The sequence below is a fragment of the Hemiscyllium ocellatum genome, chromosome 9 (assembly GCF_020745735.1).
Source record: "Hemiscyllium ocellatum isolate sHemOce1 chromosome 9, sHemOce1.pat.X.cur, whole genome shotgun sequence".
Lineage (NCBI taxonomy): Eukaryota > Metazoa > Chordata > Chondrichthyes > Orectolobiformes > Hemiscylliidae > Hemiscyllium > Hemiscyllium ocellatum.
The window spans coordinates 112,601,265-112,620,851 of NC_083409.1; the positions used below are offsets into that span (position 1 = coordinate 112,601,265).

A 19,587-nucleotide genomic window follows, 5' to 3' on the forward strand; every position below is an offset into this window, starting at 1 on the left:
GGGGTGGACAAAGTCAGAAGTCACCCAACACCAGTTATAGTCCAACAGGTTTATTTGTAATCACAAAGTGAATAAAGAAGTTAGGAAGTTATGGAGCAGTTTACAGGACGTTGGTAAGGCCGCACTTGGGAGTATTCTGTTCAAGGAGAAAGTGAGGACTGCAGATGCTGGAGATCAGAGCTGAAAATGTGTTGCTGGAAAAGTGCAGCAGGTCAGGCAGCATCCAAGGAGCAGGAGAATCGACGTTTCGGGCATTCTGTTATTCTGTTCAACTTTCATTCAGTCTCCCGCTCAATACAATCATGGCTGATCATCTATTTCAATGCCTTGTTCCCTTGACTATTCCCATTTCCTACTGTGTCATCGGTATATAAAAATCTGTCAATCTCTATTTTAAACATGCTCAAAGACTAAATTTCTACTTTCAGCTGGGGTAGGGAATTCCAAAAATAACCTGGTGTGTAAATAAACAAACATGCTCCACATCTCAGACCACAATGGCACTCCCCTGGTACACCCCTGGCTCGAGGCAAAAGTGAGGACTGCAGATGCTGGAGATCAGAGACTAGATCAGAGTGGTGCTGGAAAAGCACAGCAGGTCAGGCAGCATCTGAGGAGTAGGAAAATCGACATTTCGGGCAAAAGCTTTTCATCAGGAAAGTGGAAGGGTACTGTTGGGGATGTTGAGAGAGGAAAAAATGGAGGGCTTGGAGGCCCTGGTCATGGCTGATGGAGGTGTAAAGGGATTGGATGTCCATGGTAAAGATGAGGTGTTGGGGCCAGGGAAATGGAAGTCTTGGAGGAGGTGGAAGGCATGGGTGGTGTCTCGAACGTATGTGGGGAGTTCCTGGACGAGGGGGAATAGGACATCCCTGATGAAGGGCTTTTGCCCGAAACGTCGATTTTCCTGCTCCTCAGATGCTGCCTGACCTGCTGTGTTTTTCCAGCACCACTCTAATCTAGACCTCCTGGTTCTAGACTCCCCACCTGGTGGACAGAGCTTCCCTGTGTCTATTTCGTCTATCCCTTTTTCAATTATTTTATAAGTTTCAATTAGATCATCTCTCACTCTTTCAAACTCTAGAGAACAAAGGCCCGGTTTTCCAAATCCCTTTATAAAGCTCACCAATAGGATAAACTGAGGAACCTACAAAAAAAAACAGACAGATAACCAGGTTTGACCTACAAAGAATGAAACCGGAAAGCAACAACACCCCCAGATTCTATGGACTACCTAAAGTGCACAAACCAGACATCCCACTCAGACCCATAGTATCACTACCAGGGACACCATCACACAAACTGGTTAAAGAGCTACAGCAGAAACTGAAACACCTGATCAGCGGATCCAGACACTCTATACAGTCAACACAGGAATTCTTGGACATCATCAGAAATATACACAAGGAAGAAACTATGATCTCATTCGATGTAACGGCACTGTCAACCTCTATCGACAAAATCCTAGCCAGAGAAACAACAGCCAACCTGCTGGACATACAGAACAGACAACAGGACGGTGAACCTATCAACAAAGACAGCATACTCAAACTACTGGACGTATGCCTCACAACACACTTCACATTCAACAACCAAATATATGAACAAATCAACGGCACACCCATGGGCTCACCCATCTCTGGACTCATAGCAGAAGCATTAATGTAAAGATTAGAACAAACAGTCTTACTGCAAATTCAACCCAAACTCTGGGTCAGATATGTGGATTACACCTTTGTAAACATAAAAAACACAGACATAGAGAACACACACCGGATCATCAACGCCACACTCACAGGAATCCGATTCACTAGAGAGGAAGAAAAGGACAACCAACTCCCATTCCTAGATGTGATGGTACAGAGAACACCAAATGGAGAATTCACCACAAGGGTACACAGGAAAGCCGCACACACAGACCAAGTCCTGAACTACGAAAGCAACCACCCCAACACACACAAAAGAAGTTGCATCAAGACACTATTCAAAAGGGCCACAACACACTGCAGTACACCAGAACTGCAAAAAGAGGAAGAAGAACACCTATACAATGTATTCGCCAAAAACGGATACCCGCGCAATTCCACCAACAGATGCCTAAGGGAAAGATAACGGAATGAGGACATGCCACAGCCCAAAGGACTAGCCACACTACCATACATCAAGAGCATTTCCGAACTGACAGCCAGACTACTGCGACCACTAGGACTCATAACAGCACACAAACCAACAGCCACTCTCAGACAACAACTCACCAGAACAAAGGACCCGATACCCAGCATGAGCAAAACCAATGTAGTGTACAAAATCCCATGCAAGGACTGCACAAAACACGACATAGGACAAACAGGAAGACAGCTAACGATCCGCACCCATGAACACCAACTAGCCACGAAACGACACGACCAGCTATCCCTAGTAGCCACACATGCAGATGACAAGCAACATGAATTCGACTGGGACAACACTACTATTATAGGGCAAGGCAAACAGAGAACAGCCAAGAAATTCCTAGAGGCATGGCACTCATCCACAGATTCAATCAATAAGCACATCGACCTGGACCCAATATACCGGCCACTACAGTGGACAGCTGGAACTGACAACCGGAAGTGGCAGAGACAAACCACTATAAATGCCGGAGGAAACATCACAGAAGCGCTTCACAGGAGGCTCCCAAGCACTGAGGATGTCACCTAGACAGGGGACAAAACGTTTGCAACACAAATTCCCAGCTCGGTGAACAGAACCACAACAACGAGCACCCGAGCTACAAATCTTCTCACAAACTTTGAATCCCTTTATAAACTCATGAGGGGCATGGATAGGGTAAATAGATAAGATCTGTCTCCCCAGGGTAGGGGAGTCCAAAACAAGAGGGGCATAGGTTTAAGGCTCAAGGGAAAAGATTTAAAAGGGACCTAAGGGGTACCTTTTTCACACAGAGGGTGGCATGTGTATGGAATGGGTTGCCAGAGGAAGTGGTGGAGGCTGGTACAATTACAACATTTATCTGGATGGGTATATGGATAGGAAGGGTTTAGAGGGATTTTGGCCAAATGCTGGCAAATGGGACTAGGTTAATTTAGGATATCTGGTCGACATGAGTGAGTCGGACGAAAGGGTCTGTTTCTGTATTGTACATCTCTATGGCTCTACGATCTCTGTCAGAGCGTGGGTGGCACAGTGGTTGGCACTGCTGCCTCACAGTGCCAGAGACCCAGGTTCAATACTCGCCTCAGGCGACTGACTGTGTGGGGTTTGCACATTCTCCCCGTGTCTCCGGGTGTTCTGGTTTCCTCCCACAATCCAAAGATGTGCGGGTCAGGTGAATTGGCCATGCTAAATTGCCCGTAGTGTTAGGTGAAGGGGTAAATGTAGGAGAATGAGTCTGGGTGGATTGCGCTTCAGTGGGTCGGTATGGCCGAAGGGCCTATTCCACACTGTAAGTAATCTTAAATATAATTTAACCCTTTCCCCTACTGTCCTGGACTAAACACACCATCAATTAGTGGTTAGTGGGTGGGTTAAAGAACACTAACTAGAAAGGAAGACTTTACCAGTAGTTTCAACTCAGGATTTTCCATATTTAAGTATTGCTGAAGAAAAGACACATGTAGTCGAAGTTATTCTTGCCAGCTGTCCTGACAAGTGCAAGACAAAAAGCCTCAAAACAGAATTAATTTCCTTCAGCAATGCCACATTCTACATTGTCAACAGACCAGTTCCAGCACCGATCAGAGTGATAACAAACTGGACTGACATAAAAATGCCAAATTCTCCAACCAAAAGTCCAGGTAAAACAGAAATGCTCCAAATGATGGTAACATTACTGCACGGTGGCTCAGTGGTTAGCACTGCTGTCTCACAGCGCCAGGGACCCAGGTTCGATTCCAGCCTTGGGCGACTCTGTGTGTGGAGTTTACACATTCTCCCTGTGTCTGCCTGGGTTTCCTCCGGGTGCTCCGGTTCCCTCCCACAATCCAAAGATGTGCAGGTCAGGTGAATTGACCATGGAAAATTGCTCATGGTGTTCAGGGAAATGCAGGGACAGGGTAGGGGGGTGGGTTTAGGAGGATGCTTTTTGGAGGGCGGGGTGAACTTGATGGGTCAAATGGCCCATTTCCACATTGTAGAGATTCTGTGATCATACAGAGTTTATCAGCAAAAAAAATCACGATTTCACGTCCAGTCAATTGTATATTCCATGATAAACAGTTACCTCTTCTCTGTGTACTCAGTGTGACTGTGAGGAAATCGCAGCTTCACATGCCAATAAAACATCTGCTCCCTAAGCACAGGAGAAAAAACAGCAGAGAGTTAGAATCAAGTAAATGTTTCCAAGTTAAGACTTATTATGGACCAGGCCAGATCCCCTCAAAACATTTCAAGTGGCCCAGATCCCTAACTTTGCTAGTCATTTTCAGCAGATGTACCAAATGAAACACAAACAAAAGAGAACAGACTAACTTAACCTACCCGAAAACGCAACTTAATGATGCTGTTCCAAATACATGCAACAATCCCCATAAACACCCCTTGGCACAAAAAGTCAAAGCAAACGCAGGCTGTGAAGGAGAGAGAGGACCAGCCTGAACCGGCTTCTTTGGGTCCAGCAGCTTTCATACATGACTGTGAGAAACCCAAACCAGGGGAAAGCTGGGCTGGGAGAACTGGCCCCTCCCCTTTCATTCTATAAGGGCTTTTTTTGAAACTTAGAAAAACTTTTTTCCTGAGGCAGTATCTGTCAGCTATAATCAAACTGGCCCTAAAACCCTTCAAATTTGACTTTTCGAAGTCTGTGTCTCTCAGAAAAATGGCTGAAGGCCAATATCACCTTGTTAAAGGAGCAGCACTGTCACTGAATGTACAAGTGAAACCCCCAACACAGTGTGCCTCATTATGAGCTCCCTATGACAGATCTAACTCTTAACATTTCTTATAACCATTCTACATTTTTTTGTAGTGCATGCCTTGTGCAATGTAACCTATACACCTCTGTCTAAGGCATGTACAACCTCTGATCTGCACATCCCTGCTGACTGCGATCTGCTTGCATTGCTCGTAAACAAAGCTTTTCACTGTACCTTGGTACACGTGACAATAAATCAATCAATCAATCAAATGGCAGGTGAGCATTTACTGAACCCCGAGTAAAAAGTGAGGTCTGCAGATGCTGGAGATCAGAGCTGAAAATGTGTTGCTGGTTAAAGCACAACAGGTTAGGCAGCTTCCAAGGAACAGGAAATTCGACGTTTCGGGCCAGAGCCCTTCATCAGGGCTGAACCCCATCAAAGGTGCTTTTCATAGAACAAATGAACAAAGAACAATACAGCACAGGAACAAACCCTTTAGCCCTCCAAGCCTTCACCAACACATAGAACATAGAAAGATACAGCGCAGTACAGGCCCTTCGGCCCTCGATGTTGCACCGACCGAATCCTACCTAACCTACACTAGCCCAATAACTTCCAAATGCCTATCCAATGCCCGCTTAAATGACCATAAAGAGGGAGAGTCCACCACTGCTACTGGCAGGGCATTCCATGAACTCACAACCCGCTGTGTAAAGAATCTACCCCTAACATCTGTCCTATACCTACCACCCCTTAATTTAAAGCTGTGTCCCCTAGTAACACCTGACTCCATTAGCGGTAAAAGGTTCTCACTGTCAACCCTATCTAAACCCCTAATCATCTTATACACCTCTATCAAATCTCCCCTAAACCTTCTCTTCTCCAATGAGAACAGCCCCAAGTGCCTCAGCCTTTCCTCATAAGATTTTCCTACCATTCCAGGCAACATCCTGGTAAACCTCCTCTGCACTTGTTCCAATGCCTCCACATCCTTCCTATAGTATGGCGACCAAAACTGCACACAATACTCCAGATGAGGCCGCACCAGAGTCTTATACAGTTGCAACATGAAACAGTTTGCTCTTCAAAAACAGTCTTCACCTCCAAGCTCCGTATCCCTTTATTGCCTCCCTAGATTGGTAAATCCAGATTCAGTTGGCTCTTTCTGATGTGAAACTCCTTTGACACTATTTTGAAGATGAATGGGGAGTTCTGCCGAGGATTTGGGCCAATTCTTATTGACCAATCAACATCAAAAGTGAGCTTTTCAGGTCATTGGCTCACTGCTGGTTATTGGAGCTGGCTGTGTGCAAAGTGACTGTGGAGTTTCCTCCAGCAGTGACTGCAGTTTAAAAACAGAGTGCACTGTTTCGATGTAGTCACTGCCTTCTCTCCTGACCCCTGCCTTCACCTTTTTCACATTAGCATTGCTTTCATCAGGCGTTGCTCGACAATGTCTCACTAGCTAGAGGGGTCCATTCATGATGCTTTTGCGCAATGGTGTCCTTTTTACTGTGTCATTACACATTCACACACAGCCCCAGGTGATTTGGGGAAAATATAAGCACGGCTGGTGTACCCCCTCTCAATGCAGTGTTTGGGGGGTGGGGGGGTGTGTTGCGGAATGAAGAGAGAAAAAGAGAGTATTTCACTGTCTCAAAATTACATTGAGATTTAATGAGTCCATGAAAGGCGCATCAGCAACACGGGTTTTCCGTTCAGCTAACTGACGGAGGTGAAACAGACACTCTTCCCTGCATCCCCTTTCATGGGAACATTTTAGAACCATGAGACAAATCAATTCTTGCCGGCCAGTTAACTGCCCGGTTTCCTCATAAATACTTTAGCAACAATACACCAATGGCCACTCCCGACATTCTGGGTTTCTGGTTTGAGAAAGGCAGCAGCCGCTGCACGCCCCAGTTCCTCGAGATGGAGTTGGTCATTTCTGCCCTCTTTATATTCATTTCTCCAGGAGCTAAGCCAATTCCACCTCAGTACAGGCTTCCCTCCATTTGCTAAACAATTTTCTCATCAGTTGATCTTGTGTCAATTTGCTTACAACAAAATGCTGTTTTGGAATCAATAAACAGCAAATGTTATTTCACAAACAGCTGACCACAGGTGCAGAGCTGCAACATACACTCGTTCTCTGTACATTAGCTCTTTGAGAAAGTCATGCATTTGCCTCCAATACTCTCAGCTCGCTCTGCACAGCCCCTCAACATTTACTTTTCCTTCTCAAGTACATCCCCAAATTCCCTTTCGGAAGGCGTTACTGAGTCTGCTTCCAAATGGAACATTCCTGATCCTAACAACTAAGAAAGTTAAAAGAAATATTCACCTCATCTCACTTTCCATTCATTTTGCAGTTCCCTCAAGTGCCTTACCACTCTCAATTACTGACTGCAAAGTTGAAAACTCCAGGGCATTTTTTTTAATCTAAGCGATCCTGCCAAGTTACCACTGAAAAAGGAAGCAGCACCGCTGGGTCATGCCAGATGCACAGTGCTAACTTTAAAACCATCAATCAGAAACTCAACATGGGGTCTGTTTAAAGAAACTTCTACCAGCAGAACCCATTCCCAGAACGCAGGGTAAAAAATGACCAACATTTCAAAGTAGCCAAATCATTGTTTTGACCATCACACAACAATCTGCATTTTTCAGTAAAATGTTAAACTATAGGCCTCCCACCTAAAAAGCATTGTCTGACCTGAGGTATCACCTTTATACTGATAAAACGTTAAGTTACCTTGGGGCAGTAACTTGAAAGAAATTATTGGATTTACATTTTAATCAATCAAAACCTGCACCTCCATTCTGATTAAAAACTTCATAACCATCTAGATTTGTTCAATACATTCACATCACTTATTTGATCCTTTAATCTTTTAACATAAACTCTGTGTCCAATGTACTCTCTCACAATAGCTGCCTGAGGAAGGAGCAGCGCTCCGAAAGCTTGTGATTTCAAATAAACTTGTTGGACTAAAGAAGAAGGGCCCATGCCCGAAACGTCGATTCTCCAGCTCCTTGGATGCTGCCTGACCTGCTGCGCTTTTCAAGCAACACATTTTCAGCAGTGTTTCAAAACCATATCACGGCTTCAGAGACATCATAGAACATTACAGCTCAGTACAGGCCCTTCGGCCCTCAACATTGTGCTGATCTGTGAAACCAATCTGAAGCCCATCAAACCTACACTGCTCCATTATCATCCATATGCCTATTCAATGACCATTGAAATGCCCTTAACGTTGGCGCGTCTACTAATGTTGCAGGAAAGGCATTCCATGCCCTTACCACTCTCTGAATAAAGAAACTACCTCTGACATCTGACCTATATCTGTCACCCCTCAATTTGAAGCTATGTCCCCTCATGTTAGCCATCGCCATCTGAGGAAAAAGGCTCTCACTGTCCACCCTATCTAATCCTCTGATTATCTTATATGTCTCAATTAAGTCACCTCTCAAACTTCTCTCTAATGAAAACAGCCTCAAGTCCCTCAACCTTTCCTCGTAAGACTTTCCCTCCAAACCAGGCAACATCCTGGTAAATCTCCTCTGAACCCTTTCCAAAATATCCACAACCTTACTATAATGCGGTGACCAGAACTGCACACAATATCAAAGCCCCACAGATTCTAAACAAATCCACATCAGCCTTGAGGTTTGTTGTCAGGAGGAACGGATACCTTGCTGGTGCAAGTTTTCTGATCAGAGACGACACAGAAATAATCAGAAAACCTGGCAGTCTCCACAGCAACAGGATGAATGGCAATGGGAAATGGAAAATTTCATACTGGCTCCCCCCACCCTCCCCTCCCCTCCTCTCCAGGAGGGGCTAGATGGTATTCGATATTTGGAACCTTTCTCTTTGCAGCTGGACCTCCTCAGAGCAGCTGAATGTGCGCTCACACCATCAACGCTGCACAGTGTCCAGTGCCCAGCTCCACAGCACACATGCAAGAATACCTTCCTTTGCGAGGAGGGTGGGAGACTGATGTCTGATGGCAGTACAGAAACATCCATGTGTCACCCTGTGATGGGAAGTTCAAATAAGACAGTGACACTGCAGGACGGGCAGAAGGGGGCTATGATGATCAGCTGGCATGGTGCCCAAATCAGAACTTTGGAGGAGCAAGTCTAAATCCAGCCTCATTACGCCAAACACAAAAACATTCTCACAGTGTCTCATTTGTCATGCTAACTTCAGGAAGCACTCACTATCCTCTCGGTCCACACTGCCAACCTCAGAGCAGACAAAACACGCACAGTGTGACCGTTTGATAATGACATACTTTATGTTCATTCATGGGATGTGGGTACCATTGGCCAAGCCAGCATTTCTTGTACTCCTTAATGAGCCTGAGAGGTAGGTTGGTGCTGATCTGCCTCCTTGAACCACTGCCATCTTCGTGATATCAGTATCAGACTGTGTGGCTTTCCCGGACCATGCCACAGGACAGTTCAGAGTCACTCCCATTGCTATGGGTCTGGAGTCACGTGTAGGCCATAGCAGGTGAGGATGGCAGATTTCAGGAGGTTCGACTCCACTTGAAGTACTGACCACCAACCTGGACACCACACCTTAGAAATAAATGTTGGCCTGGGAGGGAGCATCTGATGTGGAGATGCTGGTGTCAGACCGGGGTGGATAAGGTCAAACGTCACACCACATCAAGTTATAGTCCAACAGGTTTATTTGAAATCACAAGCTTTCGGAGCGCTGTTCCTTCATCAGGTGCAGTGCATTCGTCAGATTACCTGAGGAAGGTGCAGTGCTCTGAAAGTTTGTAATTTAAAATAAACCTGTTGGACTATAACCTGGTGTCATATGACGTCTGACTTGGGAGGAAAGTCCAACATTGGATTTCTGGAATGAGTGTGACAAGCTTTCACCAGGTGGTTTCTGGATTTTGGGGATTGTCCGGAGCAGACCAGCTCTATATTCCCTGGAATTTAGCCAAATGGGAGATGATGCACTGGTTGACTGGGTGAATGGGCAGAAACGTGGCAGATGGAGTTCAATGTCAGCAAATGTGATGTTACCCACTTTGGACCAAAACAGGATAATTCAGAGAACTTTCCAGACAGTATGAAGTTAAATAAAATGGATGTCCAAAGAGACTTGGGAGTTTAGGGGCACTGATGTTTAAAACGTCACAAACACTGCAGTACAAGGATGCATAAGTTATGCTGCAGTTGCACAAAACCATGGGTAAACTCCACACAGAGTACTGAGCACAGATCTAGGCACCACGGCTGAGGAAGGACAGAATTACCTTAGAGGGAGCACATGATACCTGGACTTCAGGGGTTACATTATTAGGAGAGATTATACAAATTAGGCCTGTTTCCTGGGTTGGGGAATCTTATCAAAGAATAGGAGTTGGGACATTGTGTTGAGGTTGTAAAGGACAGTGGTGAGGCCTCTTCTGGAGTACAGTGTCCAGTTCTGGCTGCTATGCTGTAGTAAGGGATTTTATTAAACTGGAGAGGGTTCAGAAAGGGTTAACCAGGATGTTACCGGGAATGGAGGGTTTGATTTAAGGAGAAGCTGGATAGACTGGAACACTTTTCTCCCGGAGTGTAGGAGGTTGAGGGATGACCTTATAGAGGTTGATAAAACCATGAGGGGCTATAGATAAGGTGAATAACTGGAGTCTTTTCCCTAATGTGGGGGATTTCAAGTCTCGGGGCATATGTTTAAGATGAGAGGAGAAAGAATGAACATGGATGAAAGAGGCAACTTTTCTTTTAAACACAGAGTGGTTCACGTGTAAAATGACCTCCCAGAGGAAATGGTGGATGTAGGTACAGTTACAATGTTTAAAAGACATTTGGATAGGTTCATGAATAAGAAATATTTGGAGCGATATGGGCCAAGTGCAGGCAGACAGGAGGAGTTTAGTTGGCGATTATATTCAGTGTGGACTGGTCTCGCTCTGTGTTATACGACTCTATATTAACAAGGAGAAAGTGAGGACTGCAGATGCTGGAGATCAGAGTCAGGAGTGTGGTGCTAGAAAAACACAGCAGGTCAGGGCAGCATCCGAGGAGCAAGAGAATCGACATTTCGGGCATAAGTCCTTCAATAGGAAATGTCACATTCCTGAAGAAGAGCTTATACTTGAAATGTCGATTATTCTGCTCCTCGGATGCTGCCTGGCTGGCTGTGCTTTACCAGCACTGCACTCTATATTAACAAGACAAGTCAGGATAGGCAAAGATAAACTATTTCCACTGTTTGGGGATTCTAGAACTCAGTGTATAGTCTGAGAATTACGGTCCAGAGCATTCAGGAGAGATGTTAGGAACTTATCCATAAACAGCAGTGGATGTGAGATCAGTTGTTAATTTTAAATTGAGATAGATGTTTCTTCATTAAGGAAAGGTATGAAGGTTATGGGCCCAGGGCAGGCATATGGGGTTAGGGGGGTATGAAGGTTATGGGCCCAGGGCAGGTATATGGGGTTGGGGGGTATGAAGGTTATGGGCCCAGGGCAGGTATATGGGGTTGGGGGGTATGAAGGTTATGGGCCCAGGACAGGTATATGGGGTTAGGAGGGTATGAAGGATATGGATCCGGGGAGATATATGGAGTAGGGAGGGTACGAAGGGTTCTGGGCCAAGATATATGGGGTTAGGAGGATATCAAGGAATATGGTCCCAGGGCAGGTATATGGGGTCAGGCCACAGATCAGTCACAATCATATTAAATGGTGGAACAGACTCAAGGGGCTGAATGGCCTTCTCCAATTCCAGTGTTCCCAAAAATGAGATAGCTTATTAATGACAATTGATGATTATTTAATGCTCACAATTACTGACAGCAGCTTTTTAAACCATTCCCATTGGGTTTATGAACTGAATTTAAATTCCATCAGGTGCTGTGGTGGGATTCAAACTCATGTTCCCAACAACATCAACTGGGGCCTCATGGATTATTAATCCAGTAACATTCCCACAATGGCACCACCTATTAACAAACTGTGTCTAAAATACCATGCAACATAAACAGTGCCACGTTTTATCGAAGCAGGTGAATTTCTGTCTTCCCCTGTCTTATCCAAAGGTGTCAGCTCAGCAAGGGTGCACACTCCTAGCACTCATGGGCAAGTGTGGAATTGCACAGATTTCCATCGTTCACTGCCTGCACCTCACTATGAAAACTTACTTCTTATTGAAATACGTTGAATTCTCTCTTCTTTTTGTAAACCCAATGGGTAAAAGCTTCAGGTTGATGTTATGCTTCAGAGCTCTGTTTTTCATAATGTTTAGCTGCAAAGGAAGAGACACCATCACAAAAACACAGGAGAATATTCGAGAGAATCACTCACAGTAAAACTAACACTTTGCCCAAGGTGAAGATTAATCCAGTGACTTCTAAAATTCGTAACCTTGCTTTCAAAATCCTCCAGCTCCTTCCTCATTGTGCCCAAACACTCGGACAGACACAAGATTCTCTGATAACTCTGTGCCTCCTCAATTTCAGATTTTCCAGATGATTTGAAACTCGGGAGCACTCTGAACCAAAGAGGGTGTAGTCTAGAACAGGGCTTCCACAGGTACAGGTCAATCATGGGGTCACAGGGGTCTAAGACTGTAATGGCTGCCACTGGGTTCCATCTTCCCTGTCTCTTGCCATCTCCCACCATTGTTTAAAAACATGAGGTTAGTCTTTAGAATATAGAACAATCCAGCGCAGAACAGGCCCTTTGGCCCTCAATGTTGCGCCGACCTGCGAACTATTCTCAGCTTGTCCCCCTACACTATCCCATTATCATCCATGTGCTCATCCAAGGATTGTAGTGGCTGAGTTGACTACATTGGCAGGTAGGGCATTCCACACCCTTACCTCTCTCTGAGTAAAGAACCTGCCTCTGACATCTGTCTTAAATCCATCACCCAATTTGTAGTTAAAACAGAAATGAAACATATCTTTTCTTTTGGAAGGTGTTGATTCTTTGGAACTCTCTCCCTGAGAAAACAGTGGAACCATAGTCTTACTGTAACTGTACAAAGTGCTGGGGGGATCACATATGGAGTATTGGGAGCAATTTTGTTCCCCTTATTTCAGGAATGATATTATTTTGTTGGGGGCAGCTCAGAGACGGACTCAGTAAGTCGACATTTCAGGCAAGACCCTTTTTCAGGATCTGGTTTATGAATGGCTTGTCGCCGAAACATTGACTCTCCTGCTCCTCAGACTCTGCTTGACCTGCTGTACTTTTTCCAGCGTCAGGCTTTATCGATTCTGACTCTCCAACACCTGCAGTCCTCACTATCCCCTAGCCTCTGTGGTGAGAGAAAAGCAGAGTTAACGTTGAGATTCCGGGGTGACTCTTCCTAGAATGGAACAGCAGACAAACTGCTTGAACCGCCTTGTGAGGTAGCAGTCGCCCCCGAATGAAGTGAAACTCTCATGAAAAGCCCCGGATCGGTACCAAGGTTGGAACGTACAAATTTGTTGGTGCTCGGCCGATGAACAGTGTGGTCACGATTTGCGATGTCTGTCAATCTCCCAGTGTCCTCCAGGAACCTGTAATCTAAATCAGCAAGACCACATCAGCTCCCAGCGTAAAAAGACCCACCCAACCCCCAGACCGAAAGACGCTTACCGCTGAGGAGGTGCATCTCGGTGAAGTGACTGAGGGGTGTAAAGGCTGTTTTATCCCGCACTCCGTTGCAGCCATCCACGGCTTTGTGCTTCTTCACACAGGGTAAGCTGCAAAACAAAACAACAGGAAATGATTCCACGTGTGGAGAGGACTGGCAACTTCTCCAGCTCCATGCCCACCACACACTGCCCAGAGCTACCTACTGGGAGACAACAGACCCAAATGCAAACAGGCCACTCACCACTAGCGAATATCTCCCACCTTCTGGTGCCCAAGTGCTTCCTAACACCTCTCCTGAACAGTGTGGCACTCAATCTCAAACTATGTCCCTGGTTCTAGAATACCTAAACATGGAAACAGTTTATCTGTATCTACCCTGTCTCTTCCGGTTAATATCTTGAAAACTTCTACTGGATCATCCCTTAATTTTCTACATTTGAGAGAAAACAAGCCTCAGTTGTTAAAACAGACCAACAAGGATCTTGTTGAGTGACAGAGCAGGCTCAAGGGACCTAGACATATGTTGATTTTACTATGATTTTCTAAACATTTTTGTTTTAATCATTTGGGCATCACTGGTTCAGAGGCATTTATTAGGATGGCTAGGCCCATCCTTAATTACCAGAGGGTCATTTGAGAGTAATCCACATTGCTGAAGTGGGTGATGGTGGCAGTTTCCTTCCCATTAGTGAACCAGATAGTGAACCATCTCGGGACTCATAGCAGAAGCAGTAATGCAAAGGTTCGAACAAACAGTCTTACCGCAAATTCAACCCAAACTCTGGGCCAGATATGTGGATGATACCTTTGTAATCATTAAAAACACAGAAATAGAGAACACACACCGGATCATCAACGCCACACTCACTGGAATCCGATTCATCAGAGAGGAAGAAAAGGACAACCAACTCCTACTCCTAGACGTGATGGTACAGAGAACACCGAACGGAGAATTCACCACAAAGGTATACAGGAAAGCCACACACACACAAGTCTTGAACTACGAAAGCAACCACCCCAACACACACAAATGAAGTTGCATCAAGACACTGTTCAAAAGGGTCACAACACACTGCAGTACACCAGAACTGCCAAAAGAGGAAGAAGAACACCTATACAATGTATTCGCCAAAAACGGATACCCGCGCAATTTCATCAACAGATGCCTAAGGGAAAGATAATGGAATGAGGACATGCCACAACCCAGAGGACTAGCCACGTTACCATACATCAAGAGCATTTCCGAACTGACAGCCAGACTACTGCGACCACTAGGACTCATAACAGCACACAAACCAACAAACTCTCAGACAACAACTCACCAGGACGAAGGACCCGATACCCAGCATGAGCAAAACCAATGTAGTGTACAAAATCCCATGCAAGGACTGCACAAAACACTACATGGGACAAACAGGAAGACAGCTAACAATCCGCATCCATGAACACCAACTAGCCACGAAACGACACGACCAGCTATCCTTAGTAGCCACACACTCAGATGACAAACAACATAAATTCGACTGGGACAACACTACTATTATAGGACAAGCCAAACAGAACAGCCAGGAAATTCCTAGAGGCATGGCACTCATCCACTGATTCAATCAATAAGCACATCGACCTGGACCCAATATACAGACCACTGCAGCAGACAGCTGGAACTGACAACCAGAAGTGGCAGATACAAATCACTACAAATGCCGGAGGAAACATCACAGGAGCGCATCACAGGAGCGCTTCACAGGAGGCTCCCAAGCACTGAGGATGTCACCTAGACAAGGGACGAAACATCTGCAACACAAATTCCCAGCTCGGCGAACAGAACCACAACAACAAGAACCAGATAGGTTTACAGATAATAACAGTCCCGTGGTTTATTTGGCCTAATTCCAGACTTTTTTTCCTTCATTAGATTCAAATTCCACCATCTCCCATCAAACCCAGGTCCCCAGAACATTACTTGGGTCTCTGGATTAATACTGAAAATATGTTGCTGGAAAAGCGCAGCAGGTCAGGCAGCATCCAAGGAGCAGGAGAATCGATGTTTCGGGCATGAGCCCTTCTTCAGGAATTGTTCATATACTGTTAACCTTGGACCTGAAGAAGGGCTCATGCCCGAAACGTCAATTCTCCTGCTCCTTGAATGTTGCCTGACCTGCTGTGCTTTTCTAGCAACACATTTTCAGCTCTGATCTCCAGCATCTGCAGTCCTCACTTTCTCTGGATTAATAGCCCAGTGATAATTACCACTAGGCCACTGGCTCTCCTTCGCAATACTCAGGCTGTGGTTGCATCAATGTTTTATAAAATTCACCAGAACTTGGTCTTCTACCTGCAAGAATAGGCCAGACAGCGAGGACACCTGTATTTTGCCTCTGCACCGCCACATGTTTCACACCTGTTTGGAGACAAAATGAAAAGGGAACAGCTTTAAATTGGGAATTCCAGAATCCTACACCAACCTCAAAGTACTCCCTCACCTCCAGAATAAACCGCCAGATTCAGATTTGCGGCTGCGTAGACCACCGGACAGGTCCCTCCCTCAGAATGTGGCTGGGGCACCTGCCTTACCTCCTGTTGTGCAGACGGTCTCTCTCCATCAGAGATGGCCACAGTCACTCTTCCAATCAACTCATATTCTGGATTGATGTTAATCACTTTCTCAGTGAGGTCTGTGCCTTCAGCTGCCCGGGCCCAACAACATGGAGTTAACTCCCTGAATCTCTCAGACGCTCTCTCTCTTTCTCCTCCTGTATCTATCTCTTTGCAGATGACCCAGGGAGAGGTGGAGGGACAGGTAGCATTGAGGAACTGGGGGAGCTGCAGAAGAACTTGGACAGGCTGGGAGAGTGGACCAAGAACTGGCAGATGGAATACAACGTGGGCAAGTGTGAGGTTGTGCACTATGGTAGGAAGAATGGAGGCATATTTTCCAAATGGAAAAATGTTTCAGAAATCGGAAAAACAGAGTGACTTGGGAATCCAGGTTCCGGATTCTCCTAAGGTTAACATGCAGGTTCAGTTGGCAGTAGGAAGGCAAATACAATGAACCCTGGATAGAACTCAGTTGGAGCTCTGTGAGCAGATTGGGGCATCTCTCCTTAGGAAGGGTAGATTGTCCTTGGAGGGAGTACAACATGGGTTTACAAGACAGAGCGCTAAATGAATATTTTCCTTCAGCATTCACACTGAAAAAAGACAACGTTGTCGAGTAGAATACGGAGACTAGACGAGATTGAGGTTCACAAGGAGGTGAGAGCAATTCTGGAAGGTGTGAAAATAGAAAAATCCCCTGGGCCAGATCGGATTTATCCTAAGATTCTCTGCGAAGCCAGGGAGGAGATTGCTGAGCCTTTGACTTTGATCTTTACGTCTTCATCATCTACAGGAATAGTGCCAGAAAATTGGAGGATAGCAAATGTTGTTCCCTTGTTCAAGAAGGGGAGTAGAGACAACCCTGGTAATTATAAACCAGTGAGCCTTACTTCGGTTGTGGGTAAAGTTATTGTGTTGTAGAGTCATAAAGATGTACAGCGCAGAAAAAGACCCTTCGGTCCAACCCGTCCATGCCGATCAGATATCCCAACCCAATCTAGTCCCACCTGCCAGCACCCGGCCCATATCCCTCCAAACCCTTCCTATTCATATCCCCATCTAGATGCCTTTTAAATATTGCAATTATACTAGCCTCCACCACTTCCTCTGGCAGCTCATTCCACACACGTACCACCCTCTGCATGAAAAAGTTGCCCCTTAGGTCTCTGATTCTTTTTTCCTCTCACCCTAAACCTATGCCCTCTAGTTCTGGACTCCCCGACCCCAGGGAAGAGACTTTGCCTATTTACCCTATCCATGCCCCTCATGATTTTATAAACATCTATAAGGTCACTCCTCAGCTTCCGACGCTCCAGGGAAAACAGTCTCAGCTTGTTCAGCCTCCCCCTATAGCTCAAATCTTCCAACCCTGGCAACATCCTCATAAATCTTTTCTGAACCCTTTCAAGTTTCACAACATCCTAAAAAAAGGTTTTGAGAGATAGGATTTATTATCATCTAGAGCGGAATAAGTTGATTAGGGATAGTCAACATGGTTTGTGAAGGGTAGGCTGTGCCTCACAAACCTTATTGACTTCTTTGAGAAGGTGACCAAACAGGTAGATGGGGGTAAAGCGGTAGATGTGGTGTATATGGATCTCAGTAAGGTGTTTGATAAGGTTCCCCATGGTAGGCTATTTCACAATATACAGATGCATGGGATTGAGGGGGATTTGGTGGTTTGGATCAGAAATTAGCTAGCTGAAAAAAAGACAAAGGGTGGTGGTTGATGGGAAATGTTCATATTGGAGTTCTGTTACTAGTGGGGTACCGCAAGAGTCTGTTTTGGGGCCACTGCTGTTTGTCATTTTTATAAATGACCTGGATGAGGGCGTAGAAGGATAGGTTAGTAAATTTGCAGATGATACTAATGTCGTAGAGTTGTGGACAGTGCTGAAGATGTTGCAGGTTACAGACGGACATAGATAAGCTGCAGAGCTGGGCTGAGAGATAGCAAATGGAGTTTAATGTGGAAACGTGTGAGGTGATTCATTTCGGAAGGCGCAACAGGAATGCAGAGTACTGGGCTAATGGTAAGATTCTTGGTAGTGTAGATGAGCAGAGAGATCTCAGACTTCATGTACATAGACTCCTGACACTTGCCACCCAGGTTGATAGGGTTTAAAGAAGGCATATGGTGTGTTAGCTTTTATTGGTAGAGGGATTTCAGAGTCATGAGGTCATGCTGCAGCTGTACAAAACCCTGGTGCAGCCGCACTTGGAGTATTGTGTACAGTTCTAGTCACCGCATTATAGGAAGGACGTGGAAGCCTTGGAAAGGGTTCGGGGAGATTTACTAGGATGTTGCCTGGTATGGAGGAAAGGTCTTACGAGGAAAGGCTGAGGGACTTGAGGCTGTTTTTGTTCACGAGAAGGTTGACAGGTGGCTTAATTGAGACATATAAGATAATCAGAGGGTTAGAGAGGGTGGACTGGGAGAGACTTTTTCTTCGGATGGTGACGGCTAGCACATGGGGTCTTAGTTTTAAATTGAGGGGTGATAGATATAGGGCAGATATAGAGTTTCTTTACTCAGAGTAGTAGGGGCGTGAAATGCACTGCCTGCAACAATAATAGACTCGCCAACTGTATGGGCATTTAAATGGACATTGGATAAACATATGGACGGGAATGGAATAGTGTAGGTTAGATGGGCTTCAGATTGGTTTCACAGGTCAGCACAACATCGAGGGCCGAAGGGCCTGTACTGCACTGTTATGTTCTATTTTTCATGATACCTGGATTTCAGAGGTTATTATTAGGAGAGATTACACAAATGAGGCTTATTTTCTCTCGAATGTTGAAGGTTAAGGAGGGATCTGATTGAAGTCTTCAGAATATTAACAGAAGACAGGGTCGATTCATTGGTTAGGGATTCCAGAACTAGGGACATAGTCTGAGAACTAGGGTTGGACCATTTAGGAGTGATGTTAGGAAGCACTTCCATACACATAGGGTGGGAGAGGTTTGGAACTCCTTTCCACAAGTTGCAGTGGATGCTCGATCAGTTGTAAACCTGAGATAGATAATTTTTTGTTAAGCAAAAGCTATTAAGGGCTATGGGCCAGAGGTAGGGATACGGAGTCAGGCAACAGATCAGGTATGATCTCGTTGAACGTTGAAAAAGCTCAAGGGGCTGAATGATCTACTCCTGTTCCTACATCACTGAGACACCCTCAGGGATTATGCAAGATCATTTCTGACCCTGGTTGGGGAGTTGAGAGTTGGGGGCCACAGTCTCAGAATAAGCAGATCAATTATTTTGAACTGAGATGAAGAGTAATTCCTTCAGTTGAAGGGTTATGAATCCAAAAGACTGAATACTCAATCACTGAAAACATACAAGACAACAGGTATAGTGGGATATGGACCAAACGCAAGCAAATGCAGGTTAAAACTGTGAAAACTGGGCGGCATGGACAAGTCGGGCCGAAGGGCCTGTATCTATGTTGTAGACCTCGATGCCATTATGATAGATATTGGTACATTAAAGGAGTGAAAGGTTT

The 19,587-nt window shown here is 45.3% G+C and overlaps 1 protein-coding gene across 1 annotated transcript in view; it reads right to left on the minus strand.

The window, feature by feature from the left end:
* Window positions 1–19,587, minus strand: part of znhit6 (zinc finger HIT-type containing 6) — a 40,984-nt gene that overhangs the window by 17,539 nt on the left and 3,858 nt on the right. The window contains exons 2-6 of the mRNA XM_060830027.1: window positions 15,819–15,884; window positions 13,484–13,590; window positions 13,326–13,411; window positions 12,040–12,143; window positions 4,223–4,291 (exon numbers count right to left, since the gene is read on the minus strand). Coding sequence (XP_060686010.1) covers window positions 4,223–4,291; window positions 12,040–12,143; window positions 13,326–13,411; window positions 13,484–13,590; window positions 15,819–15,884 — 432 coding nt within the window. The remainder of the gene's footprint in view (window positions 1–4,222; window positions 4,292–12,039; window positions 12,144–13,325; window positions 13,412–13,483; window positions 13,591–15,818; window positions 15,885–19,587) is intronic.